The 18837-nt window shown below is 50.8% G+C and overlaps 1 protein-coding gene across 1 annotated transcript in view; it reads right to left on the bottom strand.

The window, feature by feature from the left end:
- bltp3a (bridge-like lipid transfer protein family member 3A) overlaps positions 1–18837 on the bottom strand; it is a 47906-nt gene that overhangs the window by 6077 nt on the left and 22992 nt on the right. The window contains exons 6-20 of the mRNA XM_088921316.1: positions 17840–17980; positions 17194–17364; positions 16112–16292; positions 15519–15605; positions 15021–15194; positions 13709–13839; positions 10810–10951; positions 8161–8354; positions 6533–7833; positions 4633–4805; positions 3888–4042; positions 3399–3549; positions 3043–3305; positions 1412–1520; positions 902–1026 (exon numbers count right to left, since the gene is read on the bottom strand). Of these exons, the coding sequence (XP_088777442.1) occupies positions 902–1026; positions 1412–1520; positions 3043–3305; positions 3399–3549; positions 3888–4042; positions 4633–4805; positions 6533–7833; positions 8161–8354; positions 10810–10951; positions 13709–13839; positions 15021–15194; positions 15519–15605; positions 16112–16292; positions 17194–17364; positions 17840–17980 (3498 nt within the window). The remainder of the gene's footprint in view (positions 1–901; positions 1027–1411; positions 1521–3042; positions 3306–3398; positions 3550–3887; positions 4043–4632; positions 4806–6532; positions 7834–8160; positions 8355–10809; positions 10952–13708; positions 13840–15020; positions 15195–15518; positions 15606–16111; positions 16293–17193; positions 17365–17839; positions 17981–18837) is intronic.

The raw sequence follows: 18837 nt of genomic DNA, 5'->3' as shown, positions 1-18837 counted from the left end.
GTTACTGCAGTCCCTATTGCAAGCCTATGTGAAGCTGATGTTCAATCGGATAAATACACATATATTAATATGTATATATTATATATAAACATATATGTAAGGCTTTTGCTCTTTGTAGTATAGCGCAACTGAAAACTCCTGGGCACTATCCAGATCCAGGTAATATCACCCATTTGGAGCCGTTAGAGTCATTTCTGAGTGCTGGCGATATTTATAGCAGTTTTCACCAACCCTCTCCACTGCGGACTAAAGAGTGCAGAGAGAATGGATACTGCTGATCTCTTTTCTAACAGCACAGGTGAAGGCCAACGGGAGCCGATTCTGTGGATCAGCTCTTGAAACCAGGGAGGGAGAGTCTCAGTGCAGATTTTATTGACAGAAAAAAGAGGGGCGTTTTGATTTTTGCCATCATCTAGGGCAGTGGATGCTTTATAATAGTACCTGAAAGAGGCAAGGTCCTGATTCCTGTAAGACAAGAGGAATCCCTGCTGGGTGTACCTCACTGGAGGCTGCCTGTTTAAATCTAGGCTGTGCCACTGGAAGTCAATGGGCAGCACTGCTAATTGAGGAGTAACTTTTTCAATAAAAATGTGAAAATGCCAATTGTTTTTCATTGTGTACCCCACCCAATTTGGAATCGTCAGCAGCTGAGGATTGGGCTTCATGGCTACAACACAAAGAGTTTTGTGTATATCAATAGCAAAAAATCCCATGTAAATTCTTTGTGATTCACATTTTACTGTATAAAAGTGTACAAAAAGTCCAAGGGTTTGAATACTATTGATTGCCACTGTAAAAATTAATGTGTCTTCCCAGTAAAGCACAACAATCTGAAACTAATCTTTTCTCCTACCTAGCAGATCAAATCTTTGCAAAAGGGGCGTGCCTGTTTTTCTGGTACCTTATCTTCCTGTCCAGCACTGTCACAGTCCACAGGGTCCGATTGTTCCCAACATGCTCCACTCACGGCCTCCGTGTTCTGCTCACCCCTAGCAACAGTCTGAGCAGGCGTTTCTGACTCGCGGGCTGGGCAGAAACAATAACACCTTCAGTTACAGCAACATCACGGTAAAGATGTCACACAAGCACTCCTGTAGGACATCAAGGCAGACGCAGATCCAACCTATGAGCTCAAAATATTTCATTATAATAGTTTCCAACAATACAATCTACAGCAAGAACTGTTCTATTTTAGCATATTTTTCACAAAAATGTATTAGGACCACCTAATTACCATTGTTCCAGGTCTCTGGTGTGCCAAGGGCACAATCTTGAGTGCTTTAGAACTCTCTTGACAACTCGTTTCCAACATCAGTAAGGAGTTTAACTGGTTTATTTCAAGTCCAGAAGAACATGTAGCTCACGAAGAACAGAATTAAGGACCCCGGCCTTCAACCAAAACCGAACTCACCTCTCAGCCTGAAGACTCCATCATCTGTGCGCTCCAAGAGGACACGGTCTATGGAGAAGATCACGGGCACAGGCTGAGGGGAGGTGGGATAGATCCTCGGCCCGTCATCCTGAAAAAGATAACTCAGCTTTGACTCACAATGACAGAGACAAATACAAGATGCAGAGACAGCAGTCTCTTAGGTCTGGAGTCCATTTCTATTAGACTGGCCTTTTAGATTGCTGGAACATTCAAGGATTCCTTTAGAAACCAAGATTACAAGATCATAAGAACATAGCAGATAGGAAGATCAGATTCACATTTGCTCAACTGGCCTGTAGTAGCATCATGATGCTTGCTGAATGCACAAGAGGGAACTAGAACAGTCACAATGAACCTTGTCTCTCTTTCTCTGCATTCTCATGCCCTCTTCTCCTGCCTGTCCTCCTGGTCTTGAGGGTGATGGTGGTGTCATCTACTCCTGCCTGTCCTGACCTTGAGGGTGACCGTGGTGTCGTCTACTCCTGCCTGTCCTCCTGACCTTGAGGGTGACGGTGGTGTCGTCTACTCCTGCCTGTCCTCCTGACCTTGAGGGTGACCGTGGTGTCGTCTACTCCTGCCTGTCCTCCTGACCTTGAGGGTGACCGTGGTGTCGTCTACTCCTGCCTGTCCTCCTGACCTTGAGGGTGACGGTGGTGTCGTCTACTCCTGCCTGTCCTGACCTTGAGGGTGACGGTGGTGTCATCTACTCCTGCCTGTCCTGACCTTGAGGGTGATGGTGGTGTCGTCTACTCCTGCCTGTCCTCCTGACCTTGAGGGTGATGGTGGTGTTGTGTACTCCTGTCTATCCTGATCATAAGGGTGATGGTGGAGTTGTGTACTCCTGTCTGTCCTGACCTTCAGGGTGATGGTGGAGTTGTGTACTCCTGCCTGTCCTGACCTTGAGGGTGACGGTGGTGTCGTCTACTCCTGCCTGTCCTCCTGACCTTGAGGGTGACGAAGGTGTCGTCTACTCCTGCCTGTCCTCCTGACCTTGAGGGTGACGGTGGTGTCGTCTACTCCTGCCTGTCCTCCTGACCTTGAGGGTGACCGTGGTGTCGTCTACTCCTGCCTGTCCTCCTGACCTTGAGGGTGACCGTGGTGTCGTCTACTCCTGCCTGTCCTCCTGACCTTGAGGGTGACGGTGGTGTCGTCTACTCCTGCCTGTCCTGACCTTGAGGGTGACGGTGGTGTCGTCTACTCCTGCCTGTCCTGACCTTGAGGGTGATGGTGGTGTCGTCTACTCCTGCCTGTCCTCCTGACCTTGAGGGTGATGGTGGTGTTGTGTACTCCTGTCTATCCTGATCATAAGGGTGATGGTGGAGTTGTGTACTCCTGTCTGTCCTGACCTTCAGGGTGATGGTGGAGTTGTGTACTCCTGCCTGTCCTGACCTTGAGGGTGACGGTGGTGTCGTCTACTCCTGCCTGTCCTCCTGACCTTGAGGGTGACGAAGGTGTCGTCTACTCCTGCCTGTCCTCCTGACCTTGAGGGTGATGGTGGTGTTGTGTACTCCTGTCTATCCTGATCATAAGGGTGATGGTGGAGTTGTGTACTTCTGTCTGTCCTGACCTTCAGGGTGATGGTGGAGTTGTGTACTCCTGTCTGTCCTGACCTTCAGGGTGATGGTGGTGTTGTCCAGGTGGATCCTCATGGGCTGCACATCAGCACTCAGCTCATCCTCCAGGAAGGGCCCAATAGTGGCCAGTGTGGAGGTCAGGAGGTCGGCCTGGCAGCCATTCAGCTTCAGCTCCAGGAAGCCGACGGTCTCGGAGAGGGGGGAATGTTGGGCGGCTGCTGGGCCCATTGCTATCCGCATCCTTGCCACCGGAGTGGCCTTCTGCTCAGGGGTTGGAGGCTTGTGGGCCAATGGTGCACCTACAGGAGGAAGAGGAGAGCAATGACACTTGACAAGGCAAGACAGTATATAACAAGCCTCAGAGGGGGAGATCACAGTGAGATGTTACTCACATGGGGCCTGTCCACTCAGGAGCTGCATCACTTTCAGATTCCCCAGTTGCTCAGGCACTAGGTCCTGAGACTCCAGCGCCACCACCAGGTCATCCCCCTGCACATCTACCATGCAGCCCACTGTACTGAGCCGCAGGAGCAACACGGACACCTGGGACAGGCGAAGCCACAGACACAGCCTCTGAGTCACAGACACCAAGATGGTCACCAACCTTCATATCATACCCCTCCTTGAACTACAGATCTTGACTGCACTTCACACTAAATTGTGCAACGCCTGCTCACTCTCTCGCCCCCACACACACGCCTGCTCACTCTCCCACACCCTCATGCACATGCCTGCTCACTCTCCCTCACTCTCGTGTACACGCCTGCTCACTCTCCCACACCCTCGAGCACACGCCTGCTCACTCTCCCACACCCTCGAGCACACGCCTGCTCACTCTCTTACCCCTGTGCACACGCCTGCTCACTCTCTCACACCCTCACCGTGTCCTGGGATATGTCCTCTGTGCTCTGGGACAGGGAACTGCTCAGGTCCGCAGAGGATCCCCCCTCGGTGCCCAGGGCAGGGCTGCCCCGGCTCACTGGGTCCACCAGCAGAGAAGGGGTGCTGTCGGGGCGCATGGACTCCATCCCTGACTCTGAGAAAGACAGAACCCCGACACAGCAGCTCCTTAAACACAGACAGCTGACACGCTCCCCAGGCAGGTCGCCAGAAACAGAACAGAATTAGCTCCGGCACAAATTTTAAACAACTGACCCGCCTGCCAATGGCAAATTCCACATGGGGCACTCGATCGCAGCTGTGCGCTGGCCAGAGGATTCCTGGGTCTTCCAGATGGGAAGCTGTGATCTGTCCTGGGTTTGACGTTCCCTATCGGCGGGTGGGTAAGGGTTTTGATTTTATGCAGGACAAACTGATCAAGCCCACTGTTTTACTGAAGACAATGAGATCTTGGCGATGCAGGGAGACACAGATTAACTCCTGATGCACCAGGCAAAAGCATTTTGAAAGCCCTGCTACTGTCAGGATTTCTGCATGTGGGAGCAATGAGGACACACATCTGCAAGCAGGCGGCCTCATCTATCAGATCAGACCTGGCGCGTCGATGTCTGATGTTTCAATGCTAACATACGCAGTCAGCAGGGTGTGTCCTCCTGGGGTCAGAACGCCACTGCCTGAAGTATGGTCACTCTAACACTCCCGGTTCCAGGGGCGCGGGGGTCTTACCAGAGTCCATCAGGATGACGAAGTTCTCGCTGCTGTCGCTGTCCACGGACAGCCCGTCGTCAGGCAGGCTGCCGTCCAGGGAGGAGCTCTCGAAGGAGTGCTGGGATGGGGAGTGCTTCACGCTCTGCACGCGCAGGTTGCCCGGGGGATCCTCGGAGCGAGATGGCTGATCCCTGCAGAAGGACAGTTGGTCAGTCCACCACACGGTCAGCACAGAGATGAAGCTCCGACTTAACTTTTAGCCATTCGGGGTGGGCTTTGACTCATCTGTCATTCCGTTTTGATATAATCCAATCTTGCATTTACCCAGGTTTTACAGGAGCTTAGTAGACTAAAACTGGATTTTAGGAAAGACAAATCTGTAACTCCCCTTTAATGGCTTGTGTGTACTTTAACCAAAACCATCAGCACGTAGGTCTGCAAGAATCCCAAGTTATCCAAACATTTTCAATTACTTGACTTCCTGTCATCAGGGAACAACTCTATTCCCATGCTGAGTAACTCAATGTCATCCGTTCATTTTCTAAAAGCTTCTTCCAATACAGGGTGACAGGGGAGCCGGAACCTATCCTGGCAAGCAACGGGCACAAGGCAGGGCACACGCTGAACGGCATGCCAGTTCTTTGCACGACAGACACATACTGTACACTCACTCCAGGGCTAATTTACCCAGAAAGCAATTGACCTTCCAGTGTGTTTTTAGACTGTGTGAGAAAACTGGAGCACTTGGAAAAAATCCATGCGAACATGATAACATAGATACTCTACACAGATAGCACCACAGGTCCAGAATTGAACACAGAGCCCCAGCTCTGCAAGGTACAAATGCTAACTGCTGCGCCACCGTGTCGCCCTAACTCAACGACCGTATGCATTTCCAATTTAGTAGGCATCACAATACCCGATACTATATATATATAGCCAGCAGCTACATCACCCTGTAACTTACAACTGGCAGTCCACTGAAGCTCAGCAGATGTGAGCCTGGTCAGTACCTGGATGGGAGACCTCCTTTGAAAGCTAAGGTTGCTGCTGGAAGAGGTGTCAGTGGGGCCAGCAGGGGTCTGTGTTGGTCCTAATACACCAGTATAGTGATGGGGACACTATACTGTAAAAAGGCGCTGTCCTTCAGATGAGACATAAAACCAAGGTCCTGATTAAAAAACCCAGGGTGTTTTCTCGAAAAGAATAGGGGTGTTACTCTAGCATCCTGGCCAAATTTCCCATTGGCCTTTCCCAATCATGGCCTCCTAATAATCCCCATCTGTGAATTGGCTTCATCACTCTGTTCTCCTCCCCACTGGTAGCTGATGTGTGGTGAGTGTACTGGTCACTATGGCGTTGTCACATTATCCAGGTGGGGCTGCACATTGGTGGTGGTGGAGGGGAGTCCCCATTACCTGTAAAGCGCTTTGAGTGGAGTGTCCAGAAAAGTGCTATATAAGTGTAAGGAATTGTCATTGTTATTGATATTACCACTGCACTAGAGGTACAGAAGGAGAGTAGATTTCACTAACGATTTGTGACCTTAGACATGCATAGCCCATTTTCAAACAGGTGACTGAGGGGAACACGTCAAAGAATTTAGCCATGTTTGTGTCTGTGCGTCAGCTCAGTACTTGGTTCAGATAGGCATGTATGATCTGGTGCCTTCTCAGGTCGAGAGACACAGACCCATCATCTTATAATAAGATGCTCATTTGTAGCTTCTGGAACTCACTTGAGTAGAAAAGCTGCCGCAAAAAAAAAGAAGAAATGTGCCTTTATCAAGGTCAGTGCCCCCTGTTTGTGCAGCCCTGCGAGAAAACAGTAGGCCTGTTCAGTGCCAATCCACTCCAGGATGGTTTTGGATGCTCCGATACAAAAATGAATACACTGCTCCTGGGGAATCCTGACTGACCTGCTCTGGGGAGTGAAGAGCATTTTGTGCATGGTGGAGCTCATCTTCTCCCGGCTCAGGACGCTGAAGGCGTCCTTGGTGATGGAGAAGGCTTCCTTGGTGAGGTCCAGGGAGGCGCTCAGAGCTTCCTTGGTGGCGTCCTTGGTGGCAGTCAGGGCACTGGCCAGCTCCCCCTCCAGGCTGAAGGAGGAGGGGTCCCGGGACCGCAGAGGGCGGGCGGGGGGCGAGAGCGGCGGGGACAGGCCCGCCCCGCTCTCCTCCTCCTCCACGGCCTCGCAGGCCTCCTCCACCGGCAGCTCCAGCTCCCCCGTGTCCAGCGGCGCCCCGCCAGGAGGCCCCTTCAGAGGGGAGAGCTCCGAGTCGGTCAGGCTGGGGCTGTCCGTCTCCGCCGGGGAGCGCCCCTCCTCCGGCTCTGTGGCAGCCGGCGGCAGCAGCACCCCGGCTTCCACGCTCTCCAGCAGCAGCCCCAGGCAGACGCTGGGGGCCGTCGCCTGCTGCCCCGCGTCCTGCCGGACGTCCCTGGTCAGCTCGGCGGCCAGGCTGGCCAGGGTGTCCTTCATCCGGAGCAGAGCCACGTACTGGTAGTGATTGAGCCACAGCTTGACCGGGGATAAGGTCTGGGCCAAAACGTGGACAGAAGCCTGTCGGATCGCCTCTCCGTTCTGCTCCAGGGAGGCCTCAGCTGTCTTCCCTGCCAGCCGGCTCAGATCAGCCAGGTTTTGGACGGTCCTGGACTTGGGCTTGTTCCCAGGCCCCTCCAGGACCGGGGAGCAGCCGATGTGGTTGCCGCAGCTGACCGATGAGCGGAGCCTCGTGTCGGCGGCGGTCCGAGACAGGAAGGCGTGCGAGGGAGAGAGCAGCCGGTGCTGGAAGGCGGCGGGCCGGCACATCCACAGGGATGCGGCGAACGGCTCGACGAAAGGCAGGGGTCTGCCCCGGGGGCCTCTCCGTGCCCCTTCGAAGTCCAGCGCCAGTCTGGAGAGGCTGAGGGCCCACACGTCCTGGGCACGAGGGGGCTTCTCCGTGTTCAGGGGGTCCAGCGGCCGGTCCTCTTCCAGGGCGTGCTGCAGGAAGGCCGGGGGCAGGGGGTGGAAGCTGGCCCGGTCCCTGGGGAATCCGGGATCGGCCGACGGCTGGAAGAAAGGGCAGGCGGCGAAGGAGTGGAAGACGCCCTGGAGGTCGGCGCGCGTGCCGTGGGTGGAGTGGCGCGTGTTGGTCATGACGGCCTGCCAGACGTGGATGCACAGGGTCTGGGGCCGGTCAGGGTGGTCGAGGATGGAGGAGTCCAGTGGGACCAGCAGCTAGAAGGACAGAGAGATATCAGTGCGCAGTCTTCACAGACCACGTCCACTCAAGCGATCGCTTCCTCAGAAAAGAACTTCATGTCAAGCCCTGAGAGTAATGATACAGGCACGATCCTGGACATCACATAGAATTGCTCCCAGAAAAGAGCCAATCAGAGTCAAAAATCATCTCTGCGAACAGTACCCTGTCCTATATGCACAGACCTCCTGTTATACTGTTACAGTGATACAGTGGTGCACAGGCAGATCACTCATAGCCCCAACCACAATTCCCGAGTACGCCCTTTCTGAAACTCCCCCCCTCCAGGCCTCCTCCCACCTGACCTTCAGCTGCGACGCATCCATCCGCACGTCCACGTGCTCCTCCGCCTTCCCAGAGTCCTGCAGCTTGTAGAAGGCCTTGACCTGCTCCAGAGAGCGCCGCAGCCCCTGAGCGAACAGGTTCATCCACACCAGGCTGGCAGGGTCCAGGCACAGCTGCAGCCCGTTCAGCTGGAGGTACAGGTTGGAGCATGGCACTGCAAGAGGGAGTGAGGGGAAGGTAGCACAGTCAGACAGTGGCACAGACACGGCTCTGCTCAAAGCGGGCACCATCAGAGTGATGGGGTAAAGTTTGAACGGGGTTCTTTTTTCACTCAAGACCCAACTGCGGCTGTGTAGGGTGGTGCGGTGGCTCTGTGGCCAAGGATCTGCGCCTGTGGCTCGGAGGTTGCTGGTTCGTATCCTGCGGCTAGCAGAGGAATCCTACTCCATTGGGCCCCCGAGCAAGGCCCTTAACCCCAACTGCTCCATGGGCGCCGTATAAATAGCTGAGCCTGCGTTCTGACCCCAAGCTTCTCTCCCTGTCTGCGTTTCTCACGGGGAGCAAAAAATTCCTAATACAAGAAATTGTATATGGCCAATAAAGTGATCTTATAACACCATCAAGGGGCCAAGATTACAGGGCACCTCTGCCTCAGCTATGTCTCCTTTTATGTGAAAATATTCTTCAAAATCCCGAAAACGAACTTTGCTCCAGCTCACGATATGCGTGTAAAGATGGGATCTCCACCGCATGCGACAGAACTACCATTACAAATGCACCGAAGATCTAGATACACGTCACTGAGGAAGAGACGCAGTTTGTATCGGAGCGATGGGACGCATTCCACTCAGATCAAAGAGCAGCACTAGCAGTAATGTTGGTGGCTCTTGGGAGCCGAATTTCCAAAACAAATGCTCGTGTAAGAGTGTAAAAAAAAGTATTACGAGGTGCCGTTTTTCGGATGAAACTGAATTCCTTAGTCTTTAAACATCCCGTGGCTCTGTTCATTATGCTCGGGGTATTAACCCAAGTGTCTGGCTTAATCTCATGGGCGAAGCAGTTTGTCATTCCTCCCCCAGACCTGCTGTGTAGTGGGGCAGCGAGCAGAGAATGGGCACCACAGGCTGAAGCACCAGGGATCCTCTGGTATGCACACCACTCTATACAATATTATACACATGTACATTGACATTTATTAACATTAAAAATAAGCCTAAGATATACAAGTGTATTTACATTTCCTCAGTTGAAACAGAAAGAAGAAGGATATATGCCCTAAAGAGAAGAATTGCACTCTGCAGAGCCATGGCACTGTTGAGATATTTACTGCCGTTATGCCACCAGAGGGCAGTAACATCCATGGACTCTGCATTATGTTCAAACAGCCTGTTTCTTGGCTGTTTCTCCTCAATGAATCATCCCCAGCACAGACGAAGGGAATTCCTTCTCTGGGGCTCTGTTAGCTTGTAGTCGCAGACGGATGGTAAGTGCATCTTTCATTTGCAGTAGTATCTTTTCCCAATTTGTGCAGTTAAACGTTTTAGGGAACTAGAATTTCATTTATCATTTAACACCATCATTCAGGGTGAACTGAGCACCAATAAGCACCAACTAACAGTCATGTCAGGGTCCTTGGCAGGGTCAATATCTATGAATCCACACATATCTGCTGGCCACCCTGAAAGCAGGGCGTTCCCAGGAGTCCTGGCCAAATTTCCCATTGGTCTTTACCAATCTTGGCCTCCTAATAATCCCCCCCCTCTGAACTGGCTTCATCACTCTGCTCTCCTCCCCACTGATAGCTGGTGTGTGGTGAGAGGACTGGTGCACTATGACTACTGTCACATCATCCAGGTGGTGCTGCACACTGGTGGTGGTGGAGAGTCCCCATTACCTGTAAAGCGCTTTGAGTGGTTTAATATATAAAATGAATAATGAATCATGAATAAACTCTTTATCCTGGAAACGTCTAAAAAGGAATCTCCCTTGTGTCACGGAAGCCGGATCGGTCTCCTGTGGAGGGTGATGTTTTGGACCCTATGCGACATCCTGGGATTTATAATGACCACAGAGAGTCAGGACCTCAGTTTTACGTCTCATATGAAGGACGGCGCCTTTTTAAATTATAGTGTCCCCATCACTATACTGGGGCAGCAGGACCCACAGACCACAGGGTGAGTGCCCCCTACTGGCCCTCACTAACACCTCTTCCAGCAGCAACCTTAGTTTTTCCCCAGGAGGTCTTCCATCCAGGTACTGACCAGGCTCACCCCTGCTGAACTTCAGTGGGTTGTGAGTAGCAGGGTGATATGGCTGCTGGCTTTGTAATATCTAATACATACTGGAGCAAAATATAGTGAAAAACATTGTTTTAAATAAAGTCAGCGTCTGATCTCTTGACACTGTGGGGACAATCCTGCAGTCTTATGTGTGAACGTATGTGTCAGGACCTTTGTGGTGCACAATATCATTTTCCCTCACTCACGCCTATACAATTCCTGCTGTAGCCATGGGATGAACTCTGGACAATGAACTATGAGCTGAAATTCAAGCCCAATGCATTATTCAGCTCTGGGCTCCGACCATTCTGACCAGTGAATTCATCCCCCTGGTTAAGGCTGTCATTTTAATATGGCAGGGTTCTGCAGATTCACACTGAGGCACGTTACCAGGCAGCTGAGGGTTGTCAGGGAAGTAGTACTCCATGAAGTGGAAGTGGATGGCTGATACAGTGTCTGGGAGATGCAGGGACCTCCGGTTACAAGTCATCAGGGATTGGGGCTTCTTGCTGTGGCGCCCCCCTGTGGATACCTAGGGAAGTGCAAAATGAGAGAAGTAAGCCCATTCTTCCAGGGCTGGACTGTGTGAAAATTGTGCCGCCCTAGGATAGGCTGGTGGTGTTTAAATTTCAATGCAACATGATAGCTGCAAGAGTTATAACATAAACAGCATTGTTTGTGGAGACAATAGTGCCACACACAGAGGGTACCCCCAAAAGAAATGGTACAGTTCATTTTCCTGTGTTAACATGCTTGTCAGTTATTTTTTATTATTAATTATTTTTAATTTAATTTAAAGGTATAAAAAAGTATAAATTATAGTATCTTAAAAAAGGATAGCCTTCCCAGTTTTAAAATGCATGCATAGCTATACAAGGGTCTTAAACAGGTCCTAAAACAAGGCCGGTCTCTATTTTGTTTCTGTTCCATGTCCATTTCTTTTCTAAATAAATATTTCTACAGCTTCTGGTCTGTTATGTTGCCGCTGTGTTGAAGTGAGACTGTTGCAAGGTACGTGATGATGTAAAACAAATTGTTTTTCCTAAAATCATAATTTGTAGAAGGGTGGCACAGTTGTTAGTATTGCTGCCTCACAGCACTGGGGCCCTGGGTTCAATTCCAGCAGTGAATCTGCTCGGTTTCCTGGGTGCTCCGGTTTCCTCCCACAGTCCAAAGGAGTTTTGTAGGTTAATTGGCTCCTGGATTTCCCTCCTACTGTCCAGTAAACGGTACCGAAGCATTCGGTCCAAGTCCAACAGACTACGGAACAGCTTCTACCTCCAGGCAATACGACTGCTAAACAGCCAACCTGCAGCTCCTTTAGCAAATCACCTGTAATGGCTACATGGACACACAGTTTTCACTGTATTCAGCATACTGCACTACTTGTATATATTGCATACACCATGGACATATAGCAGCTCTATTCATATTGAGTTTTATTCAATTTCTATTACATCTACTATTATGTAACCTTATTTTCGTAACCTTAATTTTGTGATTCTTGTGATTTTTGTGAGCTCGCAGAAAAGACATTTCATTGCCAGCAACTACTGCTGCACGCCGTATTGTTGTGCATTTGATAAATAAACTTTGATTTGATTGGATTTTGATTTGGAAAGACTGGCCCTTGTGTGAGTGTGTCTGTGTCTGTGTGTGCCTTGCAACAGACTGGCGTCCCGCCCAGGGTGTATCTTGCCTTGAGCCTGTTGCTTGCCAGTACAGGCTTCAACTCCCCTGTATCCCTGTACTGGATAAAGTGGTTAGAAAATGGATGGATATTTTGTCAAATATTCCATGTCTTTCATTGATCGAGATTCAAGTTATAGATCTGATGCAAAGGAGAAAACAAGGAGGAGGACTAAAGTCAGCTACCCAAGACTTTTTTAAGTCATACACGCTAGCATCACATTTCTCATTTGAATTAGTTCCTGAACACACTTATTTGCTCCTGTACAGACTTGGCAAAGCTGGGGGCTTTTAGAAAGAAATTTTCTGTGTTTCAACTATGGGAAAAACCCTGCCAAGAATATGCCTAAGCACTGCCCTGTGGGAATTTCTCAGTGAGACACTTACTGTGGTTAAATGTCAGAAGATCAGTGCTTCCACAAAGGGGCAGTTTTTGGCTACAAATGGAATTTCAGAAGACATCCAATTATAAAATACCCAAAACCACAATGTGCTTCCCCCCCCCAGCCCACAACCACCTCTGGTAATTTCCAGAGCAGCAGAGTGTGATTGAGATCACATGCTCGTCAAGTTGAGAAGTTGTTTTGAGATGACGTTGGGTTGGCTCTGCACCCCTGAGGACAAGCACTTACTTCCCTGTTTCCCCCCTTGTTGCTTGATAACCTTCTCTCACATCAGCAAAAGCTTTTCATGAGCACCATCAACGTGCAACTACTGACTTCCAAACTCCTGCGGGCGCTGACCTGAACTCTGGACAACTGTCTGTATTGTTAAATACAGAACTGGCTATTTATAATTGCTTCTACACACCAATGTGGAAGAGGCAGTTCTTCTCCAATGGGCTTGCTGTACACCCCTCAGATCAACAGGCCACACTGGCCTGTGCGCTGAATAGTGAGGCGCAGTGATGCCTGCTTCTTTCTACGCTGGATGATCAGAACCGTACAAGACAGAGCTCAAAGTGGCAGACTTTTTCTCAGGGGTCCCCAGCAGAGATGGGGTTCTCTAAGCCTCCACCCCTCCTCTCAGCCATGCCCACGAGCTGGAACCAGCCCTCGCTAAGCTTCAGGGCACTCCCTGCTGTCAAAACCCAGACTTTCATTAAAACAAGCAAAGCCTGTGACCACCTTCTTCCACCATGACTCACCCGCAGAGCGATACTGACTAAACACAAGAGTCCGCAAAGCAAAACAGAACCTAGATTAAAAAACACTGGCAATTGATTGGAATTTGTGGAATTTTTATAGGGCATCATTGTCCGGATGCATAAGATTTTCACAATGCAGGCCCTAGAGCCCACTTCTTATAAAAGCCCTTTGCCCCTATATGCCAGTGGTGGATTAAATTTTGCCGGATAGACTTTTGCTCAAGGAGAAAGAATGTTAAAGATTTCGAACGTAGCCTGTTCCTTTGTCACTACAGGCAATGGCGCAGATTTTTTTAACTTTTGGAGGCTCCTTTTGATCTCTGTCTCTGTGTTTTCTGAATCAGTGCGCTCTGCACGTCTCCGACAATCGCTGCTCACTTCGCTGGAAACGGACAGAACTGGGGCACTAACTCTGTGCGGCAGGCGGGCAGGCGGGCAGGCGGGCGGCAGTACCTGATGGATGTCCAGGTCGTCCACTCTGACCACCACACAGCTGGCACGCAGCCGCTTCCAGGGAAGCCTGTGGGGGGAAGGGGGCGCCGGGGAGGCCCGTGGACACTCAGGGGGGCTGGACCCTCCGTCAGCTTCAAAACAAAAGGGACCACTATCAGCTTCCCGCTACGGGACAGTCCTCGCTTTCGGGAATACGAAGCAAAACCAGCGATCGGCGATGTTTTCCTCTAGCACTGATGTACACCTTCCACCTGCAACAGGCAGGAAACAGCTGGTCTCATGGGGCCCCTCACCTGGGTTCTGCAAGGAGGTGATTTTTGTAACTTCTTGATACAATGCAAGAATGTTGGAAAGAATGTCGCAGAATGTTGGAAAGAACAGTAAAAAATGTTGTGTGCCATCTGTACTTCTGAGCCTCTTGAAACCTGGCAAACCACTTTTTCATTTCCTTTTTAATAACATACAGATTGGCCATTGTTTCCTGTACCGGGCACTCTCTGCAGTTTGTAGTTGCGGCTGCTTCTGCGAGCTGATCTGCTGTAGACAGAAGACAACCCGAGGACTAAACGTAATACGTCAGGCTGCTCGGCTCCCACTTGCACCGAGAGCTCACCAGCGAGACAGCCCATGGCTCAGCAGTCACCGCCAACCTCAGATTCGGGGATATTGGTCTCACGGCAGGTTAATGACACTCCCCACCTGGTAACGACACCAGGGGCACGGGGGACGGGATGCTCCCGTTCGGCAAGAACTACTCCGTTTCCGTAAAAACGTCGACTGGGGCCAATACTTCCAATACGCCTCACCCCTCCTGTACACTCAGGGCACCACCACTCGGCCATGCCCTGCCCGGTCACTGGCTGGCAAGCCCACTGTCTGAACGGGGGCAGCCCACCGCTCTCTGCTTCACAACAAAGTGTCCCCATTCAACCCAGTGTGCCAGCAGGACTCTGGCCACCCCCACAGGCCGGGATGGTGGCCTTGTGTACACAGCCATCCTGGACAAGACACCAGTCCGTCCTGCTCCTCCTCTGGAGGAGACGTCCATACTCTGTGTGTAATGTGTATAAGCCAGGAGCGAACAGGGTGTTATTTTTAAATCTAGACTCTGGCTGGGATAAGAGACCACTCCTCCTAACACAGTATAACACTGTCAGAACTCATTATTAAGCTTCCAAGGGAAAATTCTGATTACAACAGATGAACACAATACAGGTGTGAGCAGAAAAGGAAGAGACACATGTAGAAGGGCAGGAGATTGGGAGACGGCCTGCGTGTTAAGGTGCAAGGTCACCCAGAGTGGGGGACGCACCTGGCGCGCGCTTGGAGGGCGACTCCCTGCTAGCCATGGGGGAGCCTCCGAGTGACCCCAGGGGCCCTGCCCCCGCCTCTGCCTGCCTCTGGAACTCCTGCAGCAGCTTCCCCGCCCACTGCGCCCGGGTCTCCATGGCGCCGCAGTGCCGCTCCCAGTGACGGCACCCGTCGCCTGCCAGGGCCGGAGACACGAGAGGAGATCGGATCGCACAGAGTCCTCTGGGCCGCAGGCAGGAGCCGAGGTTCCTGTCTGTACCCTGGCAGAGCTCTGATCCACCCAAGTTCATGAATTAATGGAACCTGATACAAGTACAGGTTAAAGATGCTACAGTACAAGCTCTCCAAACACTGATTAACAGGTAATTTTATAGATAAGCAATACATTTTCAATTTCTAATGCTCTGGGTCAATTTTCTTGTGATCATTAAGCCAGTTTGTTCAGTTAAGCGGTTTTACAGATCACTCCAAACAGAAATCCCCCTCTTTCACAGCTCACCTGGCCGGTGGAAGGGGTAGTAGTCAAAGCCCAGCATTCGGAAGGTCAGCTGCATGGCTCCTGTGGGGCTCCAGGACCGAGGCTCCTCTGAGCGAAAAAACACGAGAACATAAGGTTACAAACCACAGGAGGCCATTCGGCCTATCTATCCTGTTTTTAATTGGTAGCCAATTAAAATGGCCTGTTAACTTGATCCCACCACTCTTTGGGTAAAGGGGGTCTGTAACAAACTAGTTGCCCATTTTGTCACATAGAGGGAGAAAAGACAGCAACATATGTTAAATAATATGAACTTGTTTTATTCCCCTCCCAGATGCGAACACACGTGGGAACAAATTGCGTGTCCCATACAGTAGCTTTGCACAGAGCCCAGCCATCTTGAAGGCAAACCTTCCCAAAACAAAGGAACTGCCCCATTGTTCAGCAGTGTAAGTTTGAAACTCCTCTGCATCTAGCTATGCATGAAGCTCCCGTTTGTGCTCTGTCTTTTGTCTTTGGAATCTGATTGAACCACCTGTTTACAGGCCACCGTACCATCGATGGGACACAGCCAATAGGAAGAGGCCGAGTGATGTTTGTAGAGGGGGTCTCACCAGGGTCTTCCGCCGAGCTGTCGTTGCAGATGTGCAGGTCCAGCCGAGAGATGAGCGTATGGTAGGAGGACTCCTTGACGTCATGGAGCTCGAAGTACTGGCTGAGGGTGCTGGGGGCTCTGCTGGGGGGCGGCGCGGGCTCCGTCCAGGGCGGATGGGAGCCTGGGGAGGGCGGGGCAGTCTGCAGGGAGTCACACACACACACGTCTGTAATGATCGGCCATGAACATCACATCTGTCGGCTCGTTTTAAAAACAGTTTCCTATACAAGTCAGCGCATCTCCTCTTAGCAATGATGTTTTCGTTAATTCTGCTGGCTGCAAGCATGCACACAGCTGGGGGAGGCAACACTGAAAATGCACCACTAGCACAACGTCCACTGACAGCCCACTGCTGTCACACAAGTTGAGGGCAGCAACATGTCATGATCTAAATTCTTTCTAAAGCAACTCTGCAGACAAAGAAATGCATCAATTGGAACTATGTAGCCGTTTCAGTTTTACTTTTAGTGCTGTAAGTCGGCATTGCAGAAGTTGTATTGTCCATGACTGGCTGTGTCCTTACTGAGAACAAGCAGGGGAGAGCATTGCTTAGCAATGTATTTAAGTTTCTGTTTGTGCAGTTCTTACCAACCGTAAGGCTGAATTAAGAACAAGAATCTCATCCAGCCGGTTCTTGAATGAAGCCAAATTATTGGCTTCAGTAACATAGCTGAGAGATGTGGTTAGAGTTGATGCTGTGCTGTGCTGGGGCCCTGGGTTCAATTTCTGGGGTGCTGTCTGCGTGGAGTTTGCACATTCACCCTTGGTTTGAGTGGTCTTCCTCCAGGTGCTCCGGTTTCCTCCCACAGTCTAAAGACGAACTGGTAGGTTAACTGGTTTGTGGGGAAAAAAAGGCCCTGGTGGGAGTGTGTGTTTGTCATGGACTGAGGTCCTGTCCAGGGTGTATCCTGCCTTGTGCCTGTTGCTTGCTGGGATAGGCTCTGGCTCCCCTGCAGCCCTGAATTGGATAATGATGTTAGAAAATGGGCAGATGACTAGTATGGGAACTACATGAATCTTAAATCTTTTGGAAAGCCCAACCTGCAGGCCGTTGGAGGCCAGGCTCTTGCGCTGCTGCGCGGACTTCTCGATGGCCTCGCTGAGGGACTGGGCGTAGCGGATGAGGGCCTTCAGCTGCGAGTCCGTCAGCACCCACAGCAGGTCGTCCAGGATGAAGAGCAGCTTGGAAGCCAGCACGTTACAGTCCTTCACCTGCAAGAACACCGGAGAGGTTACAGACCAGAGAGGGGCTGTTCCTCCCCGTTCCGCATCCCACTCAGAATCCATCAAAGCAAATCGGCTTTAGCACCACGGCTGGGTTGCCTGTGCCAGAGCCCCACAACCCCAGCAACCCAGCAATGAGAGAGCATGTGGAGCTGAAGTGAGCTGGGCCTGTAGATAACAGGACCTCCGTACAGAACAGGACAGAGCAAGGCTGTGTTCAAACCAGAGGCCTTGACACTGACACAATGTGCTTGAAACACAACACCAAGCACAAAACCAAGCCAACAGCAGCTGGGACCTCAGACTTGCTGATCACCCTGGGGACAGTGCGATTTCATGCAAAGAGGACTGATATTTCCCGAGACCATTTGAAAATGAATCAGATCCTTTTGGATATGCTCATTTTAGGCAGGGCTTCATTTTGGGGGGTTCTCCTTAACGGGGGCTCCCCTGTCTCCCCTACCCGGCGCTTGAGCGCGATGCGGATCCTGCCCTGGTTGGTGATGAGGCGCAGGGGGGTGCTGCCCAGGTCCTGCTCGCCACCCTCGATGGCGTCCGCCTCGATTCGCAGGCTCTGCCAGTTGATCTCCTTGAACGTCAGCACCTGAGAGGGAGGCAGAGGGGAGGGGGAGGCGTGGGGGTGAAATTGTCGCGGGCAGAGTCTTTCGAATGGGCACAGCTCTCGCGCTTGAAGTTATGACTTGGCAAGCCTTCAAGCTGCCAGGCTTCACAGTGTGACCACCATCTGGCTGGCAATGAACACTACAAACACAAACTAAAACAGGAGCACGCTTATCTTGTGATGGAGGGGGAAAAAACTGAATTACACACTGTACATGCAAGACACGTTTCTTACAAATCACTAACCACGACAGGTCACTGCATCAATTCCTTTGTTTACCCTACAACTAGACTAGAAGGGGAACTAATTAAGTGTACTTGGGGTCCTAGCCCTCTGAAGATAGGAGAAATTTCAGAACTGAAATCAATGAACTGAAATAGTTCTGTACAGAGGAATGGGCCAAAATACCAACAAACTGATGTACAGGACTGGTCAGCAGCTGCTGGAAATGTTTGGTTGAGGTCACTGCTGCTAAAGGAGGTTCCAGCAGTTACTACATCTAAAGGTTCACATACTTTTTCCAGCCTAGACAGTGAATGTTTAAACATTGTGTTCAATATAGGCATGAAAGAGTACTATTGTTTGTATGTTATTTGTCTGATCAGATTGCATTTATTTATTATCATGATATACTGCAGATCAAGTCATACAGATCATATACAGTAGGAGCAAATAATCCAGAAATACAGATGATTCCAAAGGGTTCACAAAGTTTTTCTCACCACTGTACCTGTATCAGGTTCCTTCACTGTCTTCTGTTCAGAACTGAAAAGGTTCAGCTCTTATAGCCCATTCCTTTCGACCCCAGAATGTAGGTTATTTTTCTCTGGATGTTAAAG

Source organism: Atractosteus spatula, chromosome 7 (assembly GCF_055471065.1).
Source record: "Atractosteus spatula isolate fAtrSpa1 chromosome 7, fAtrSpa1.hap1, whole genome shotgun sequence".
NCBI lineage: Eukaryota > Metazoa > Chordata > Actinopteri > Semionotiformes > Lepisosteidae > Atractosteus > Atractosteus spatula.
The sequence above is the reverse complement of the archived record's forward strand: the minus strand, read 5'-3'. Positions and strand labels throughout refer to the sequence as shown.